This window comes from Pelophylax lessonae (assembly GCF_965119305.1).
Source record: "Pelophylax lessonae genome assembly, chromosome: 1".
In the NCBI taxonomy this organism is placed as follows: Eukaryota; Metazoa; Chordata; class Amphibia; order Anura; family Ranidae; genus Pelophylax; species Pelophylax lessonae.
Window position 1 is genome coordinate 215529012 of NC_138768.1, and position 20290 is coordinate 215549301.

Consider the following 20290-nt stretch of genomic DNA (forward strand, 5'->3'; position numbering starts at 1 on the left):
CCTTACCACCTGTTTTTACCCCCTAAATACTGGACGGCTCGGCAACTGTGCGTATTGTGGATGTTTGCAGTGTGGCCCCATCTGCAGCAAATGTACATGCAATTGTAAATGCATCCGCAGCAAAAGGGGGAGCAGTTTAGGGGTGATGGTGTGCATGGGGTTTTACCGGCCAAAGCGAGCCCCCCCCTTACAAATCGCAAATGTAAATGAGCCCCCTAAGAGTATGGGAATTTTTTTTTTTTTTTTTTTTTTTTAGAATCCTACTTACCTAGGTGGATGCTGCATCTGTCCCCCCGCCGGCTCGAAGACCGGAGTGATCTAACACCGCCAATCGCTCAATTCTCAGGACTCCCTAAACAGAGAGCTGGTGACTTTCAGTCAGCAACTCTCTGCTATGCCCCCCTTAGCTCACTTGTGTGCTGGGCTGTGTAGGGGATAGGAGTGGCTGGCTAAGTCTCTCAGCTGCTCTGAGTTTGAGCTGGGTGGGTGAATCCCAACCCTATGGTCGTGATCCTTCCGGAGTCTGGACCGGCTCTGTGACTTCAGCCCACTGTCTGCTAAAAACGGGTCATAGGAGTGCAGAATAAACTGCACACCTGTGATCCACAGGAGAAGTACAGCCAAACGAGCTTTGGCTGTACTTCTCCTTTTTAATGTTAGAAAAGCTAGCTAAAAGCTAGCTAATGTAAAGCAAGACATATAAATTACTTTCTTTTTGAGGAGACTCTATTGCTTGTTCGTTGGAGGGCTTTTTGGTTTCTTTTAGCCCACCTTATTATAAACACTCAGGTTATATTTATCACATAAACAAGTTAGCTGAAGTTGTTAGGGCCCTTTCACACTGACGTGTTTTTACCTTGTAAGACTTTTCACACCACTGCGCTGCGGGTGTGGTGCATCTTCAAAAGTACCGCGTGCTACATCTTTGGTGCGGTTTTCAAAACCGCACCAAAAACACAGCTCCCTATTGAAATGAATAGAAAATTCTGCAAAAACGCACAACATTTGCATTTCTTGCATTTTTTAATCACATGTCCGTCCATTTTTTACAGGTGCAACCATAAAATGTGCCGAAAACGAATCTAAAACATAGCAAAAATGCATGTGCGTTTTTACTGCGATTTTGCTACAGAGCAGTGTGAAAGTAGGCTTTATTCTTCACTTCTGTGTGTTAGTGCATGTATGTGTACATTTTTGTACATTCCCTCCACAACAATGTGATACTAAAAAAAAGACAAAAATATTTATAATTTGTAAAGCTATCATTTTTGAATGTATAGTTATAATAGTTGGAGATAAAAGGCACACATTTGGGTTGATTTACTAATGGAGCAGAGCATGTTTACACCTTGGGGTTGTGAATGAAACAAAGCCGAAAAGGAAATTCACTTCAAAGAATATTCAATCATGTTCAAGAAAGTTAAAAAAAAAAAAAAAAAAAAAATCAAAAGAGGATTTTGGTTAACACATGGTTGCATGGAAGTCAGCATAGCTGCTGTTCATTCATTTAATAGGTCTCATTCAGACAAGTGAATGAGGGCAGATAAGCTGATGTGTTCAGAGGCAGATAATCAACACCTCTGGACACAGCAGCACCCTGTGCTGTGGCAGTGTACAAGCTGGCCGATTTGCTGCATCCAAAAATGCTCTCTGCGTCTGTCTCCAGGGTCAGTCTGAGGCTTTATTCGCATGTAACCATTTGGATGAGTGGTTACATGTAGGGATGCACCGAAATGAAAATTCTGGGCCGAAACAGAAACCGAAAATTCAGGATGCCCTTGGCTGAAAACCAAAACCGAAAATTACTTTTTTTTCTCCCCCAAATTATTTTAAAATAGTTTTTCTATCATTTTATTAATATTAGACTTGAATTTAATGAATCTGAAATGAAAAACTACAAGCCAATAAAATAAATATAACCACTAAATTATACCCATTTTTCAGCACTTATTGTCGTATTTGCACATCTATTACGAATTTATTCTTGATCTGTTGCATTATTTCTTCTTGGGATTTGCATCGCACACTGCTGTGTGGAGTATGCGATTCACGGCATTTTGATATATCTCTTGTATATTACACATCTTCTTTGTGAATTGTTATTCACTGGAAATTAGCGCCAATTTATTTTTATTTTGCCTTTCTTATATGGTGGTGACACTTTAAAATTTGTAGCTGCTTTCTCTTTTATTCCTTTTTTCTTATTATTACTTTTATTTTTTTTATACACCACATCACTTCATTGGTAGCGCATTGGCCCTTTGTTTGTTACTTGCAAAGGGAATCTTTAAATTACTTTTACTCATTCACTTAGGCCGGCCATAGACGGTTTGAATCTCAGTGGGTTCACCAGGAATAATTGTACCAAATAGATTGATCGATTAACTTGGGTACAACCAGCCTGCCGGATTTTCCTTGCTTTTGCCACTAGCAATAATCATTGTCCTCTCCCTGCCTCCCCATCGGGAAAAGACAGTGTATCGGCAGGAGGCATTCCCCTGTTAAGCACTGTCTGTGTTGATGGGAGAATCGTGCAAGTTGGGTATAAATTATTTTTGAAAAGTAAACATGCTTTACACCTTTAATTTTTTTTTTTTTTTTTTTTAAGCCCGAAGCGTGTGAAATCACACTCAAAAAAAAAACTTAGCACCCGGTGCATAAAAAAGTGCACACACGCAAACGTGAACACACAAAAACTGCACAGGGTGTGCGAAAATGGTCTGACCTCCGAAGAGGTTGGACCTATACCTTGATCCCCCGGGGCGCAAGACTCCTGACAGGGACTGAGGTACTTCCTATGGTTTGCCTGGCCGAGACCTGGCAAACCCCGTTCTCCAGGGGGACTGCCGAAACAGCCCACCCCAAGTACTGGGTGGGGCTCCCCCGAAGGGAGACCCCCATGAGAGAGGGCGAACTAAGCCAAAAGGCCATGTCCACCCCCTCCCAAGACTTTCAAGGTAGGCCCAGAGACCCACACCGTACTCGTCGTGCAGGAAGAGAAGAGTGATAGTGAAGTGACACACCACAAAGAAAAATACACACAAACAAAAAAGTGGGGAAGGGGAAGTGGAGGAGTGAATTAGTGCCTAAGTGAAAAACAAAGGCAGGCCTTCCGGCCGGAATAAAAATTCCTCTGGTCGAAGCCAAAAGGCCTTGCCCAAGAGGCAGGTGCTTAAAAAAGTGTGTAGGTGCAGTGACCATGGTGCCGAAAAACTCAAGGCGAGCTGCCCCTCACCAGTGAGAATTAAGGCACCCCTGGGCTGCCACCCCAGGGGCACATACACTACGGGCTTTCTCTACCCCGGCCCAATGGCCAGACCGAGCGTAGCCCTTGCCTACCAGGAGGTTTGGAACATGTACAGCTTAGGGAGAGCCTGCCTACAACTGGGGACAAGCCTTTTGCAAGGCCAGATTCAACCCAGGAGGAAAAGCCTGCCCACCGCCATCCACATTCCTCTCCAATTACATCCAGGAGCAATACTAACCATCCTTTGCCAGCTTTCTTGCTCCCTTCAAACTGATAGGGTCGGACCCATTCAAATCAGAAGGCAATGGACCCATCCTGCTTTCTCTGATGTGGCTTACTTCCCAGTCCCCCGGTTATTCCGGAGCGCCCTGGTTCATTTCGGCCCACACCGATACTAACCATCAGGTTCCATACCAACTGATAAGAACAGATACTACACTTGATCTTAGCCAAAAGGCCGAGAAGCGATTGACCTGAGTATGTCTTTTTTTATCTTTGTTCAAATAAAAAAAAAACTTTTTGAGACCTCTGTTTCAAGGTTTGCTTGATCCAGATATGGTGTTCTTAACAGTGTATTTAAATAGGTTGACTCTAGATTTTACTGATATTTACATATATTTTAAACAGTTTTATGCTCACTATGTACTTTTAAATTCAGGTCAGACTCATTCCGTGGATTTGTGGACTACTGCTTGCAGAAAATACCTCAGGAACGGCCCACATCTGCTGATCTGCTCCGGGTAATTCATCTGTTTTGCTGCTGCTGTTGTGTTTTGCATTTTTTTTTCTAGTTCAAATTATTAAAAGTGTGTTTTGGATAACTATTATAAGTGACTAAAAAAAAGCTGCGAACATTCCTTGTATGATTTCTTATCTGCTAACAGTGATTTGAAACCTGATAGAAGGGTGTTCATTTGTGCTCTTATATTGGATATGTGCACAAAGGGGAGACTACATTTTGAAACCAATATGTAGATCCACATTCTGTGCTCACTGAAACCAAGCCCTTATTAACAGCTCTGATCCCTCAGGATAAGAGATTGAAAATACATCCATAGCTAGTGGCTTTTATTTTATGCTTCGCTTGTAGCTTGTTTAAACTTCTGATGTGAAATATATGCATTAAAAATGATCACATGGCCTTGGATGTAAGGGGTTAAGAGGACAATTTACATGGTCTCACTATGATATAGGAAGACATGCTTGCTGCAAGCACCAACCTCTTCAATGTGTCATATAATCAATTCCCAGAAAACAGTTACATTTTAAGATCCATATTGGTGCTGTTATAGTATAAACTGGCTGATGGAAGCTGCTGCATGCAAATGAGGGTCCCCTGTTCAATCAACTGGCATCTGACAAGTAATACTGCCCCATTCATGGGTCTGTTTTTTTATTCAACCAACGAGTTAAACAAAAAAAAAAAAAAGGAGACCGATTCCCCCCATCCCACACACCAGGTAGATGGGGGAATCCTCCCTGCGTTGCTATTGTATTCTGACAGCATGAAGACTTCCCCGCCATCAGAATACACAGATCGGCACTTCAGCCTATAGCCTGCAGTGCCGATCAAGCAAGGAAATACCAATAGGGCAGTTAAAAACAACTGTTCAACCATAATAAACAAGAAAAAAATTTGGGGGAGCATACCCATGTATTTCTAAAGCTGGTGCAGCTATGAACCAAAAGACATGTATATTAAAAAAGAATAGCGCACACATGCAAAAGAAATTACCAAATTTGAAGACAATCCATAAATAAAAATGGGGATTTGGTCCCACCATATGGCCATATAGTGCTCAAGCCTACCACTACGTCAAAGTACCCCATTATCAGTGGCATGTGTGCACTATTCTTTTTTAATATACATGTCTTTTGGTTCATAGCTGCACCAGCTTTAGAAATACATGGGTATGCTCCCCCAAAATTTTTTGCTTGTTTATTATGCATTCGGTCTGACCAGACTACCGAGGATGAGCAACCCACCCCACACCCCACACACACCTGTACTCCATCAGTGTCCACTATCAAGTGGATATAGGAGGAGTCCCCTGTAGTGCATTTACACATCTTTCCCAGCAAGGAGTGTTGTCTCCAAGGGTTAGAAAGGCTGGATTCATCTTTTTCATGGATAGTGTAGGACCCACTGATAATGGGGTACTTTGACGTAGTGGTGGGCTTGAGCACTATATGGCCATATGGTGGGACCAAGTCCCCATTTTTATTTATGGATTGTCTTCAAATTTGGTAATTTCTTTTGCATGTGTGCGCTATTCTTTTTGAATATAACTGTTCAACCATAGTGGCACACATAATCAGAATTCGGCCAGTTTCTGCTGAACCGGTCAGTTTTGATTTATGTATGGCCAGCTTTAATACCAATGCAGATCTGCAGTACAGGCAGTCCCTGGGTTACAAACAAGATAGGGTCTGTTGGTTTCTTTTTAAGTTGAATTTGTAAGTCAAATTAGGTAAATTTTTTAAGTGTAGCTCCAGCCAAAAAAATATTTTTTTAAGTTTTTGGCTAGCATATGGAAGGGTTAACACAAATATAACATTTGATTTGCTGTCTATGCTCAGAAGATTTCACCCCCCTTTCTGTCCCTGTGACAATAAGATTTTGAAAATTATGGGTTACTGTGGAAAAAAGGGTTGGTGATAAAGCTTCAGTGGAGACACCTTTTTCCCATGATAAGTCTTACAGAAGTGAATTTCCCTTCCTAGAGGGAGATTTCCTCTCACTTCCGGTTGTCACCCTCGGTTTGTAAGTAGGAGTCATTTGTAAGTCAGATGTTTGTAACTCAGGGATCGACTGTACTGTGGGAAGAAGGCAGGCATGAAGAAATGCTGTAAAGTAAGAATGCTTTATAAAATATATACTTTAATTACTTTTATCAGTTTACAAAATGCAAAGTGAGTGAACAGAGGAAAAATCTAAATCACAACAATATTTGGTGTGACTACCCTTTGACTTCAAACCAGCATCATTTCTTACACTTGTACACTTTGTACACTTGCACAAAGTAAGGTATTATGTAGGATTTGAATCAGGTGTATGAATGATCACTACCAAACAGGTGCTAATGATCATCAATTTCATATGTAGATTTAAACATAGTCAATAACTGAAACAGAAATAGCTGTGTAAGAGGCGTGAAGCTGGCTGAGGAACAGTAAAACTTTGCTACTAAAGTGAGGTTGTGGAAGACAGTTTTATGTCACAGGTCATACACCATGGCAACACTGAGCACAGCAAGAAGACACAAGGTACTTATACTGCATCAGCAAGGTCTCTCCAAGGCAAAGGTTTGAAAGCAGACTGGGGTTTCAAGATGTGTTGTTCAAGCTCTTTGGAGGAAGAACAAAGAAACTGGCATTGTTGAGGACTGTAGACACAGTGGTCGGCCAAGGAAACCTAATGCAGCAGATGAAAGCCTCATCATTCTCACTTTCTTTTTACATCGGAAGATGTCCAGCAGTGCTATCAGCACAGAACTGGCAGAAACCAGTGGGACCCAGGTACGCCTATCTACTGTCTGGAGAAGTCTGGCAAGAAGTGGTTTTCATGAAAGAATTGTGGCCAAAAAGCCATATACCTCTGACGTAAAAACAAAGGTATGCACAAAAACACATGAACTGGGGTGAAGTAAAATGGCAGCATGTGCTCTGGACTGAGGAGTCAAAATGAGAAATTTTAGGCTGTCGCAGGAGGCAGTTTGTTCGCTAGAGAATGGTACAATAATGAATGTCTGCAAACAACAGTGAAACATGGTGGAGGTTTCTTGTAAGTTTGGGGCTGCATTTCTGAAAATGGAGTTGGAGATTTGGTCAGGAGCAATGGTGTCTTCAATGCTGAGAAATACAGGCAGATACTTATCCATCATGCCATAATATCTGTGAGATGTGTGATTGGCCCCAAATCTATTCTGCAACAGGACAACTACCCCAAACATATAGCCAATGTCGTAAGGAATATTTTTCAACGTAAAACAACAAGAAGTCCTGGAAATTATGGTTTGGCCACCAGATCTCAACATCATTGAGTCTGCCTGGGATTACATGAAGAGATAGAAGAATTTGAGGCAACCTACATCCACAGAATACCTTTGGCTAGTTCTCCAAGATGTTTGGAACAACCTACCTGCGGAGTTCCTTTAGAAACTGTGTGCTAGTGTACCTAGAAGAATTGATGCTATTTGGAAGTCAAAGGTTGGTTACACCAAATACTGATTTGATTTGGATTTCTCTTCTGTTTACTTGCCATTTGGTTATGTAATAAAAATAAGCTATTAACACTTCTATTTCTGAAAGCATTCTAAATTTACTGTATTTTTTCACACCTGACTAAAAATTTTGCACTGTAGTGTGAATATATATGGAAGCCACCTGGCACACCCATGTTTTTCTTATTGGACGGTCAATATATCAAATAAGTACTCTGTTCTATGTGGGTGACATATTTGGATAAAAGGAGGAGATGTATTGCATGCTCTTTAAAAGTAAGAGTATCCCCTTTTTATATTGGTGTTGCTAGTAAGGCACTGTTCATTATATGAATTACTTCAAAGAATTGTGTAAGTTATTGTACTACGGCTCCATTCATACTCGTGTACTGTCTTCCCTTGTTACACATACTGCTGCCGCAGATAATCTCTTAACAGGCTCATAGGTTTATGATGATGTTTCTTTCTGGAAGTTGATTCATGCATCTGGCAATCCTTTTGCTCTCTAGTAAACATACATGTAAGTTCACTAGAAAACCATCTCCAGGCGCTTGTCACGGTTCATACCTTTATACTATAAATTGCTAGAATATGAATTAAGGCTTGCCTGTTTTTTTATGCAAAGTATTTTGCTTCATTTTTTTTTTTTAAACTGTTTAAAAGGAATCCATCAGGATTGGAATTTGAAGTTGCATTTGCTGTTTATATTTTTGAATACAGTACATTTTTGAATATTTTCTGGCTTATGCTCTTATAATTTCTTTGCTATTTAATGACTTAATGAAGCAAGTATGAGGAAACAACCCCTATAGCCCACACCTTTTAAAAAGAAAATTACATTTCTGACTTGAAAGGCTACATCTAGACACTTGGCTACACCTATGAACTCTTGTAGAAGTATGGAAAGATACATATGCACCTGTCAGTAAAGCCCTGCTGACCTTACAAGCTTACTTGTAGAGGGGAGGAAAGCTAGTAAGCTAGAGACTGATTAGCGGGCAGGATCACCACAGATGACGAAGAAGGGTCTAACATGCTTTATCCTTGCCGCAGCCAGATCTAATTATACCCAGACATTGGAATTCTAGTGTCATTCCCAGTATTAAAGAATGTGTGTTGGAACTTAATTATATTCTTATGGTGGAGTTGACAGCGAGCCTACAGGAGAAATACCTAAAATGCATAGCTAAATTGGGGGCATGGAAAGATTTCAGCAGTTCAGATATTTTGAGATTGTACCTGTGACCTAGCTAATCACCACATATGAATATAGGGGACTGTGAATGAAACCCCTAGGCCCCTTCTTTTTTCTTCTTTCTTCCATCTTTTTTCTTCTTTCTTCCATCTTTTTTCTTCTTTCTTCCATCTTTTTTCTTCTTTCTTCCATCTTTTTTCTTCTTTCTTCCATCTTTTTTCTTCCATCTTTTTTCTTCTTTCTTCCTTCTTTTTTCTTCTTTCTCTTTTTAGATTTGTGCTATTTGTTTTAATTGCTGATTGTATGAGGAGTCAGAGGTCTATGCACAAATGTAAAACTGCATGACAAATCGGCTCAAACTGAGTAGTGTTTGCTTATGAAGCCAAATGAGAAATCCTGTTGTTAGATTTTTGTGATTAGGTGTAGCATAAAAAAATGGTTCAATAAAGCTTTAAAAACAACCCAAAAAAAAAATGACAATAGGGTCAGGTTTTTTTTTTTTTAGTCTTTCTGATTTTTTTTTTTTTTTTTAAATGATTAAATGGTGACATATACATATACTGTAGACACACCTTTTTAATGTTGATTTGTTTTAATTGCCCCAGGACTGTTCATTCCTTAGCTACTTCTCCTTAGCATACAATTTTATACCCATTTTAGATAATCTTTAAAACCTAACATTCCACACTCTAGATTAATACCACTTTATTTAACAATGCAAGACCCCCACCGACTGCAGCTGAGTTCCGTTTGCTAAATTCACAAGTCAATTTATGTAAGGTAAATACAATATTTTCAAATAGTAGGCAGACTGGTATTATAGCTCTCAGGTGAGATATAGACATAGAGCAGCCATACACAGTATTCAAAATAGTGAGACCCCTACTATTTTCCTACCTAGAGTGATTATCTGACCAATTCAGTGGCTCAGAAATTATTGAAACCAGAGATAGGTTGGCAGCTAGCATTTTAGGAAGAAAGGCAGTGAAGCCAATTGAATACTTTAAGCTGCATATCAGTTAACAGCAACTTTATTTTTTTCACACACAAACCTAATAACACTCCCTATTCTGGTATCTAAGGGTCCTTTCGCACCGGTGTTATCAGTTCATTCACCTTTTTTTGCTAAGAAAAAAAATGATGAAAATGGATTAGGGTTACATTAGTTAACATCAGTGTGCACATCTGTCTTCAGTTCAGTTTATATCAAGTTACATTAGTTTGCACTTAGTTTCAGTTCTGTTTAGTTCAGTTTACATCAGTCCATACCCGATTAGTTTTTTTTGTGTTTTTTTTTTTTTAGTTGTTGCAGAAACAAATCCTAGGTGATAAAAAAAGATATATTTCATAAAAATGGATGTAAACGGATGATATCCATTTACATCTGTTAAGATCTGTCTAAATGAAAAAGGACACAGACCTATACGGAAACAGGTAGTCATCCGTTTACATCCATAAGCACATAGAGATGTATTGCTGTCCATTTTTCATCCGAAAAATGGAAGGATGAAAAATGAACAAACAGAATGAATGTGTGAAAGGGCCCTAATGTTCAGAAACAGTTGGTGTTCAGAAGATTGTTTAACAGAAAACAAATCATTTGAGGTTCATTGACACTTTGAGTTTGAGACTAGAACCCCAATGCACAGTATTGAAGATGGCTACCAGCACTGTATTGTACCTATTGTGTTTTGTGGTGCACAGTGCTTCACCAGTTCCCGCCAGGCCTATAGTCAAATGATGGCTGAGCAGGATCTTCGTCGACCACCAGACACCGCTGATGTGTACCAGCCCACTGCGGGTACCATGTGATCACTGTGACCAATAACAGCAGATCACATGATAATTGTAAACAATGGATGGCTTCCTTTCATGCCAGTCGCCGTCAGTACATCAGCATTGATCAATTTTCAGATATACAGTATCTCACAAAAGTTAGTACCCCCCTCACATTTGTGTACATATTTTATTCTATCTTTTCATGTGACAACACTGAAGAAATGACACTTTGATACATTGTAAAGTAGTGCGTGTACAGCTTGTATAACAGTGTAATTTTGCTGTCCCCTCAAAATAACTCAACATACAGCAATTAATGTCTAAACCGCTGGCAACAAAAGTGAGTACACGCCCAAGTGAAAATGTCCAAATTGGGCCCAAAGTGTCAATATATTGCGTGGCCACCATTTATTTTCCAGCACTGCCTTAACCCCCCTTGGGCATGGCGCTCACCAGAACTTCACAAGTATGCACTGGAGTCCTCTTTCATTCCTCCATAACGACATCACAGAGCTGGTGGATGTTAGAGACCTTGCGCTCCTCCACCTTCCGTTTGAGGATGCCCCACAGATGCTCAATAGGGTTTAGGTCTGGAGACATGCTTGGCCAGTCCATCACCTTTACCCTCAGCTTCTTTAGCAAGGCAGCGGTCGTCTTGAAGATGTGTTATGTTGGAATACTGCCCTGCAGCCCAGTCTCCGAAGGGAGGGGATCATTCTCTGCTTCAGTATGTCACAGTACATTCATGGTTCCCTCATTGAACTGTAGTTTCCCAGTGCGGGCAGCACTCATGCAGCCCCAAACCATACCACTCACACCACCATGCTTGACTGTAGGCAAGAAACTCTGCTTGTCTTCAGCAAACTGTTTGCAGTCTTTTTTGTGCATCATCTTTAGAAGAGGCTTTCTTCTGGGATGACAGCCATGCAGACCAATTTGGTGCAGTGTGCGGCATATAGTCTGAGCGCTGACAGGCTGATTCCCCCACCCCTTCAACTTCTGCAGCAATGCTGGCAGCACTCATACGTCTATTTCCCAAAGACAACCTCTGGATATGACGCTGAGCACGTGTACTCAACTTCTTTGGTTCGACCATGGCGAGGCCTGTTCTGAGTGAAACCTTTCCTGTTAAACTGCTGTATGGTCTTGGCCACCGTGATGCAGCTAAGTTTCAGGGATTTGGTAATCTTCTTATAGCCTAGGCCATCTTTATGTAAAACAACAATTAGTTATTTCAGATCCTCAGAGAGTTATTTGCCATGAGGTGCCATGTTGAACTTCCAGTGACCAGTATGAGAGAGCGAGAGCAATAACACCGAATTTAACACACCTGCTCCCCATTCACACCTGAGACCTTGTAACACCAACGAATCACATGACACCGGGGCGAGAAAATGGCTAATTTGGCCCAATTTGGACATTTGTACTCCCTTTTGTTCCCAGCGGTTTAGACATTAATGGCTGTGTATTGCGTTATTTTGGGGGGACAGCAAATTTACACTGTAATACAAGCTGTACACTCACTACTTTACATTGTAGCAAAGTGTAATTTCTTCAGTGTTGTCACATGAAAAGATATAATAAAATATTTACAAACATGCGAGGGTTGTACTCACTTTTGTGGGATACTGTTTATATCCTAGCTTGTGGGCTCTATAACTTTTCTACAAGACTAAATAATAAACACTAATTTGGCCATTTTCACCACAGAAATGTACCAGAATACAGTTTGGCCTAAATGTATGAAAAAAGATTATTTATTTGCAAAATTTTATAACTGAAACAAAGAAAAACATGTTTTGTTTTGTTTTTCCACACTCCCCCACAAACTTTAGTCTTTTTTTTGTTTGTTTAGCAAAAAAATTGAAAATGTTTAAAATTTCTTATGCTTTCTTTCTGCATGACCAAGCAATTGTCATTCAAAATGCGACAACGCTAAAAGCTGAGAATTGGCCTGGGCAGGAAGGGGGTAAAAGTGCCCGGTATTGAAGTTGTTAATAAAAATATTCAGGTCGGGTTTCAATCGGACATTCAGAAAATAATTGGGCTATCTTAATTGAACGTAGGTTAACATGTGTAATACTGCGTATTAGGCAGTCAAATGGTCCAATGCGAATAGGCTTCTTAGCCTTCATGTGAGATTTTGGTTCCTGTTTACTATGCAAAGCTTTTTTTTTTTTTTTTTTTTTTACATTTTCTTTTGGTGATTGTTATCACTGGGACAAAACGTTGTAATAAATCCATAATTTTACTGTTCTTATTGGAACTCAAATAGAGGGGAAATGTTCCATCATAGACACCACTCATGGTGACAACAGTCATTTCCTCTTACTTCCTGCAGTGTCTTTGATAAAAAAAAAAAATTAAAAAAATGAATCCATCTCCCCTTGCAAATTTAAATTTAAACTATCCACCAGTCAGCCATACCAATACGACCACCCACTTACCTAATAATTAGTAGGTCCTCTGCCAAACCAGTCCCAACCTGTTGAGGCATAGACATCACTAGACTTCTGAAGGTACACTGTGGTATCTGGCACCAATCCATCAGTAGTAGATCCTTTAAGTCCTGTAAATTGTGAGAATATCCTGAACCATTTTTGGAGTGGCAGGGTGCATTATTCTGCTGAAAGAGGCCACTGCAATCAGGAGAAACAGTTTCCATGAAGAGTTGTACCTGTTCAGCAACAATGTTTAAGTAGTTGGTACGTGTCAAAGTGACATTAACATGATAGGCAGAACAAAGGTTTCCCAGCAGAACATTGCCCAAAATGTCACACTTCATCCTCCAGCTTGCCTTCTTTCCCTAGTAAACGTTCGCACACACCAGGCCAACCACATGATGAAAAAGAAAACCTGATTTATCAGACCAGGCCACCTTTTTCCGTTTGCTCTGTGGTCCATTGTAGGCACTTTTGGCTGAGGGTACGGATCAGCATGGGCAGCCCAAATGCTCAGCAGGTACGTAGCCCCATACAAAACCAACACATTAACTTCATGGACAACATGTTCACTTGCTGCCTAATATATCCCACAAATGTTCAGGTGCCATTGTGGACAGATAACCAATGTTATTCACTTCCCCTGTCAGTGGCCATAATGTAATCGCTGATCAGTGTATATTTAATTATTTTTGTTTTAAATATATATATATTTTTTAAATATTCTTGATTAAGCAGAGGTATATATTGTCCTGCTTTTATTATTCGTAACACAAAGGCTTACTATTTTAACTCTTCCTTTTTTTTATCTTTTCTTTCAATATGCTAGCATGACTTTGTACGCAGAGAAAGGCCAGCGCGGGTCCTTATAGATCTGATACAGAGGACTAAGGATGCTGTCAGGGAGTTGGATAATCTGCAATACAGGAAAATGAAAAAAATCCTTTTCCAAGAATCCCGAAATGGTCCACTTAATGAGTCTCAGGAAGATGATGAGGTAAGACAAAGAGGCTGTTTAAAAATCGGCTGTGAACATTTTGATCTAAACTTTTTTTGTAAAATTGCTATAACTGTTGGAAAAAAAGGTTTATTTAAAACAAGACACTATTTTAAAGTAATAAATCATTACATGGGATCACTAATACATTTTCTAAATGTCCTTACATTTAGAAAATTTAGTTTGAGAATAGGTCATGAGCAGTACAATATATTGTGGATATGCCCAATCCTCCACTATACCATACTGATTTGGCGGCACAACGTATACTTATTAGGCTCCATGTACACGGGACGTTGTTAAAAGTCCCTTTGAATGCTGGAATTTTTAGGACGTTTGAAACGTCCGTTAGGTCGCGTTTGCACCCGCGTTTAGCGGGCGTTTACGTTTAGAACCGTTCATAGAGCTCAAACAAAGGATTCCCCTTTAAAATGGAAAAACGCGAACGCTAAACGCGGGTCATCGCGTTCAGACGCGTTTGAAACGCCGGGAAACACACGTTCGAACGCAAATAATTGCGTTCTAAAAAAAGTCCCTGAACGCAACTGCCAGCTAATGACTGTAAACGACCATGTGTACATGGACAGATAAGATAAAATGGAGCTGCGTTCAGGGGCTTCTGAAAAAAACGCCCAACTGCTCCTAAACGGCCATTTCCAGCGTCCCGTGTACATGGAGCCTTAGAACTGAAAATAAATGCTTGCATTGGGAAACACGTACAGCCTACTTTGTATATACTTGCTGAAAATTCACTGTACTTCCCCCTTTAAATATCCATACAGGGGTGAATGTTACAGCAATGATAGTACTTTTTTATTAATTAAGTCAAAACTGCTAATGAGCCACAAGTGATACCCTTGTACATCTCAGATGTTTGCCATAAGCTTCACACTGGACTTAGAATAGGACAAAATTAAAATGTGTTTTGAATTCAATGTAACTTTGGAGACATGGCTACATGGATGTAATAAAATCACGTAGTTATAGATGTAAATGCCGCCTATTTCATTGTTTAGCCACCATGTTCAAGGCATTTGCAAACACATCTCATGACGAATCAATAAAAACTATGTGAGAGATTACTTATGGGTCTGGCTTTCTGCCCAGATGTAGTATAGACTGTTGACCATTTAATTAGAAAGTTTAGCACCGACGATACAATAAGTGGGTTTTTAGAGTAAGAGATATCCTTCGTTCAATTAAAGGACCACTATCACAAAAAATATTGTAGGGTAGGGACAAACTATATCATCGCCAAGGAAACTTGATCCCTTGCAGCAACATTTTTTGTAAAGAACATTTTTTCCTTTCAGATAAAAAAACCAAAAAAAAAAAACCACTGTAAATACTTGCTACTTTGTCTCAAAACGTACACTTGCAACTTTTGCTGCATTGCTTGATCTGAATGCAAACCTGGAGGAAAAAAATGTTAACGCTGTCTGACATCAATAAGGCAATTCATGTTCACTATATATTAGCCACATTCAGTTTTTAGAACACGATATTTTATATGATAATGGCACTTTAAGGTAAGATCCTACAGCTCTTAAACCCACTGTAGACTTACTTTGTTAAAAAAAAAAATAAAAAAATAATAATAATAAAATGTTAAAACGTAGTATGGTTATTTAACACAGGCGACTTTATTTAATTTGCTCATATTATTTTAATTGCATTCTAGAAACGAATGCTTTGAACTTTAGAATAATATTTATAACAAATTATTTATATTCTGTATATAATAGATTTGCTTTATGTGTACCCTATCAAGGCCTGTTAAGATATTGAGGTAGTTTCAGTTTCTTTTATAAATTGCAAATACAATGAACTTGCCCTTGCTTTCTGCAGTATTTGATGCTTTGCTGAGAATGTTACATAATTATTACAGTGCTTGATAATTCTCCTTCTCAAAAAGAATCATTATTTAGCCACAGAAGGTATTGTGAAAAGTTAAAAATTATCAGTCAGTGTAAGATGGTCTGCAGTTTTGTATGACTGTAGAATTGTAATTGGGCCCTGTTCATACATGTCTGTTGCCCTAAAGGAAAATGCATGCATCTGAATTACAGCTGAGTGTGGTTTAAAATTAGGCACATGATGCATTGCTGTACAATTAAAATTAATAGTTACCATGATATGTGTATTGTGTGTTTTCACTCTACTCAATGGAAAATCCTATTTATTTTTAAAGGATCCACCCTCATTTTGCATAGTGAATGAACAAGAAAAGCCTAAAATACATGTGTATATGAAACACACGTAAACATATGCAATAGTACACATCTAAAACAGGTGATACTACATATTTAAGGGAGCAATGAAACAAAAGTTCACATGAGTAAGGCATTGCAGCCACAAATGGTACATCGGAATGGTACAAGATATAGCATAGAGCTGTCAGCTTTTCTTTATCTTCTTTTATTAATAAATATGACATTATTTTTTTATTCATCATGTGCATGTTATTTTTACCAACTACTCTGTAACTTGTATAGGACAGTGAACACGGGACTAACCTGACTGCAAGGATGGACAGTCTTGGCAGCAATCATTCCATACCAAGCATGTCTGTCAGTACGGGTAGCCAGAGCAGCAGCGTGAACAGCATGCAAGAAGTAATAGAAGACATGAGTCCAGAGCTGATTTTGGTTCCAAGCTATGGTTGCAGCTATGATTCCACCTCTTCTTTGGTTCCAAAAAAGGTAAGAACATTTTTTTCAGTGGGGAAAACTGCAGTCAGATATTTTTTTTTTTTTTTATCCCATCCTATACAAGTGAATATGTTCTAAGCATTTATTAGATCATTTACTATTTCTATTTGTGAAGTTTCTAATCACAAGTCTGATGGGTTCTCAGTGTAGCTTTTTTCTAAATGGTAGCCTGCCTTATATTCAGATGAAAAAAAATCTATAAAGGCATGTTTGTGTGGTCCTTAGGTAGCCATTTGGGTATTTGTTAATCTCCTAAAATTGGTTACATACTGGGTCCCTAAAAGGCAGGTACGGCATAAAATGCAAAGTATGCACCTACTTATTTGTCCATATTAACTATAAACTGAATGGACCACTGCAGTAGTGTTTTCCTCACTTGGGTAAGATCAAAATCTCCAGCAAGAGGAGGAGGCATATTACTTAAAATGGTATGATTACTGTATGTGTGTGTGTGAGTGAGCGTATGTGTGTCTGCAGCACATGAAGTTTTCTTTGCACATTACATTTTTTTTTTTTTTTTTTTTAGCTGTTGCCATGAGCAATGGCTCAAATATTCTTTGCCCTCCATTTTTTTGGGGGGAAAAAAAGTACTTTGCACAAATGAGCTAGAGGTCGTTTCACCTTGCACTTATTTTTCTTTAATTTAATCAGGAGTGTGTTTTTTGAGCAGTTTTATTTTTCATTGGTCTCATTTTTATATTATTCACATATGTCTGGGACTTAGTAAATTTAAAGATTAGCATTTATATAGAAGTAAAGGGCATGTTTAAGCATAGTCATTATTTTATAGATTCTAGGGAAAGAAGATATACTGTAATACTTTGGCATTCATAACAAATTTTAACACAATTATTTTTAAAATGGTCAGTTTTCAAACTATATATCCCTTTTTAACTGGTACAAAAATAGGAAATAATTGAAACTATTGCCTTTTAAATGTTCCAAACTATAGAACATGGAGGAGCGATAGGTGAATTGGGTAACCCATATTAAATAAGTTTGTCAAAAAAAAAGTGTAGATAAGTTAATTTAATAAATGCCAAATAGTTTGCTTTTAAACAAATGGAGGGTCAGTGAAAGTGATGAATGCCATTCTATTGTATTACTGAGCATTCAGCAGGCTACAACAATTCAAACAATTGTTATTTACTTCTCTCCTGACAACAATGACTTGTTACAACCCCCCCTCCCAAAAAAAACAGAGCAGGCAATTGTCATCAACATGATTTTACATAAAGGCAATTAACCTTGATTTGTCATGGCACATTGCAGTAAAAACACTTATTTTTTTTTTTTTTTTTTTTTTAAGTGTCACGTTAACTTTATTAACAAGGAAAATGTCAAGAGAATATAGATAACTTCTAAAAATGGAAAACTGTTTAACAAAATGTGAACATTACAAATGAATCCAGATTAATATAAAAACCACAACAGATTAAAAAGGCACTTGCCCTTGGAATATAATTTTTTTTACAGCTTTCTTCTTTTTTTTTTTTTTAAGAATGTAAATAAATACAATAAGAATGGCAAATGTAAGTTTCAATAATTGCAAAAATTATTGTTTTACATGGACTGAAAACCCTACAGTATTTATTCCCACCATTCAAGAGTTTATTATTTATTTTTAATAAGGAACGATTTTAAACTGACTATAAATGTGCTAGTTTAAAAAAATTATATATCTTTTTTTTTTTTTTTTTGTGTTAACCACACTAATGAAACATTTTTAATCACAAATTCACAGCCCACTAAAAGGGTAGTGTGAGATACATCATGGTAAAATTACTCTTGTAAAGTGTTGCTTTAATTTATTAGTTTAATGCAAAGGTAATTAATTACATACTCATAGCTATAGTGGAGACCTGCTTTACTGTGCTGAGCTGGGATCAGGCCATTTTTAATTTTTAAGAATGAAAAAAAAAAAAAAAAAATATTGTACATCCTTTAGCTCAAAAAATAATTTACATCCTTTAGCTTATAGATATTTTTGGATTCCCTGTTTGTGAAAGAAATGTTGCAGGATCACTTTAATATTTTGACTGCAATTCTGCAAAGGTAAAATATATTCCAGTGCTTAAGGAGTAAATAGCCCCTTACACACAAAATAGAATAGTCGATGTAGGAGGCCATTCCCAATAGATCTTTATTAGAAATAATGTCTTGGAAATGGTGACAGATTATATGTTGCAACATTTATCCATGTATAAAAATATAAAACATGGAAAATCTACGAAATGGGTCTTTTTATCATGAGGCATATGTTTTATAGGGAGAAGTTTATCCATCAGTCCTGCATTTTGCTTAGGCATTGTTTTTACAAAATGAGGGGTGTCCTTGAATATGTTATTCTATAAATAACAAAAACACCCTTTGGAGGATATATAGAGGATTTGTATAGGGTCAAAATGTGCATTTCTTAAAACTGCATATTATTTTTGTCCATAAATGACACAATTTTTATTTGTGTTAATCATAGTCTTCATTGTGTTCAAGTGCATGCTTTTACAGCTGTATATGTTATAAGAAAATATGTAGACATTAGGAGCTTTGACACAAGAGAGTTTTAAAGCTGACGTCTAATCTGCTTACATTTTGCCTTACCTGGTTCATCTTTCTCCCCCTCATCAACATGCTTTACATTTTTTTTTTTAAAACAAATTCCATATTCATTACACACCTAGCTTTAGACCTAGTACTTCTCTATGCAATACAGTTAGCTCATGGCTGGTGGGAGGGGTCTGCAGAGTACTGTACATAGCTTTCTGAAAACGTCACAGAACCCTTCCTCAGTAACTCCTCTCAAGAGTTTTCAGCCCTGATGCAAGCAGTGAGCTGTCTTAGGAGGCATAACCAATATAAACATTGATGGGTGGATTTCAGTCTGGCATTTTAAAGCTGGGTACACACGGGCCAAAATAGTCAGAAAACGGTCAGTTCGTCTGTAACCAGGCAACGTTTGGCCTGTGAGTACAGCTCCTTGACTGTCAGAAGCCGGCCCCACGGCTTCTGTCAAACAAGCATCCTGGAAAGCCAGCATCAGATCATTGGCTACAAGCACTGGTCAGTGTGTTCTGGGAGAGGCTGCTAGTCACCCCCCCCCAAACCTATCTGACTTGCTGCAGCTTCTAATAATGCACATTGTGAGAAACTCCGTAAGATTAGAGTAAGATATTTCAGTAAAGGGTAGGAACCCATATAATTGCAAAGATGAATATAAGGCTGGAGTTTAGCTTTAAGTCCTGGTTCACACTTCTGTGATGCGGGAACCCTAAGAATCTACCGCATCGCATTCCCAGCACAGGCAGTTCACACTGCCATATGCGGATCGCTGGGGGTGTAAGTTCAAAGTTAATGACACCCCCAGATCAGTTCACATATTGCAGTGCGATCTGACATTCGGACATAAATCGGATTGCATAGGTGTGAACCACCATGCAATCTGATTCTGCTGTGGACGCCAAATAGAGTCCTATGCGTGTTTGTGCCGAATCAGATGCAAATTCAGCCATACTATCTGTATGGCTGAATTCGCATCACACAAACATCGCATGTGATTTTCAGAGCAGTGCGCTCCGAATCACATGCGATGTCTGCCATCACAGATGTCTGAACCGAGCCTTAGAAAGGGAAAGGAAAATTGTGTACATTGATTTTTTTTTGGACATTTTGTTTCTAAAATTTGCAAAAAATGTGGGTT

The 20290-nt window shown here is 38.5% G+C and overlaps 1 protein-coding gene across 4 annotated transcripts in view; it reads left to right on the forward strand.

Moving 5' to 3' along the window:
* TAOK3 (TAO kinase 3) overlaps positions 1–20290 on the forward strand; it is a 591636-nt gene that overhangs the window by 246033 nt on the left and 325313 nt on the right. For all 4 annotated transcript variants that reach the window (XM_082255475.1, XM_082255477.1, XM_082255478.1 and 1 more), the window contains exons 11-13: positions 3906–3987; positions 13715–13882; positions 16378–16584. In XM_082255475.1, the coding sequence (XP_082111601.1) occupies positions 3906–3987; positions 13715–13882; positions 16378–16584 (457 nt within the window). The remainder of the gene's footprint in view (positions 1–3905; positions 3988–13714; positions 13883–16377; positions 16585–20290) is intronic.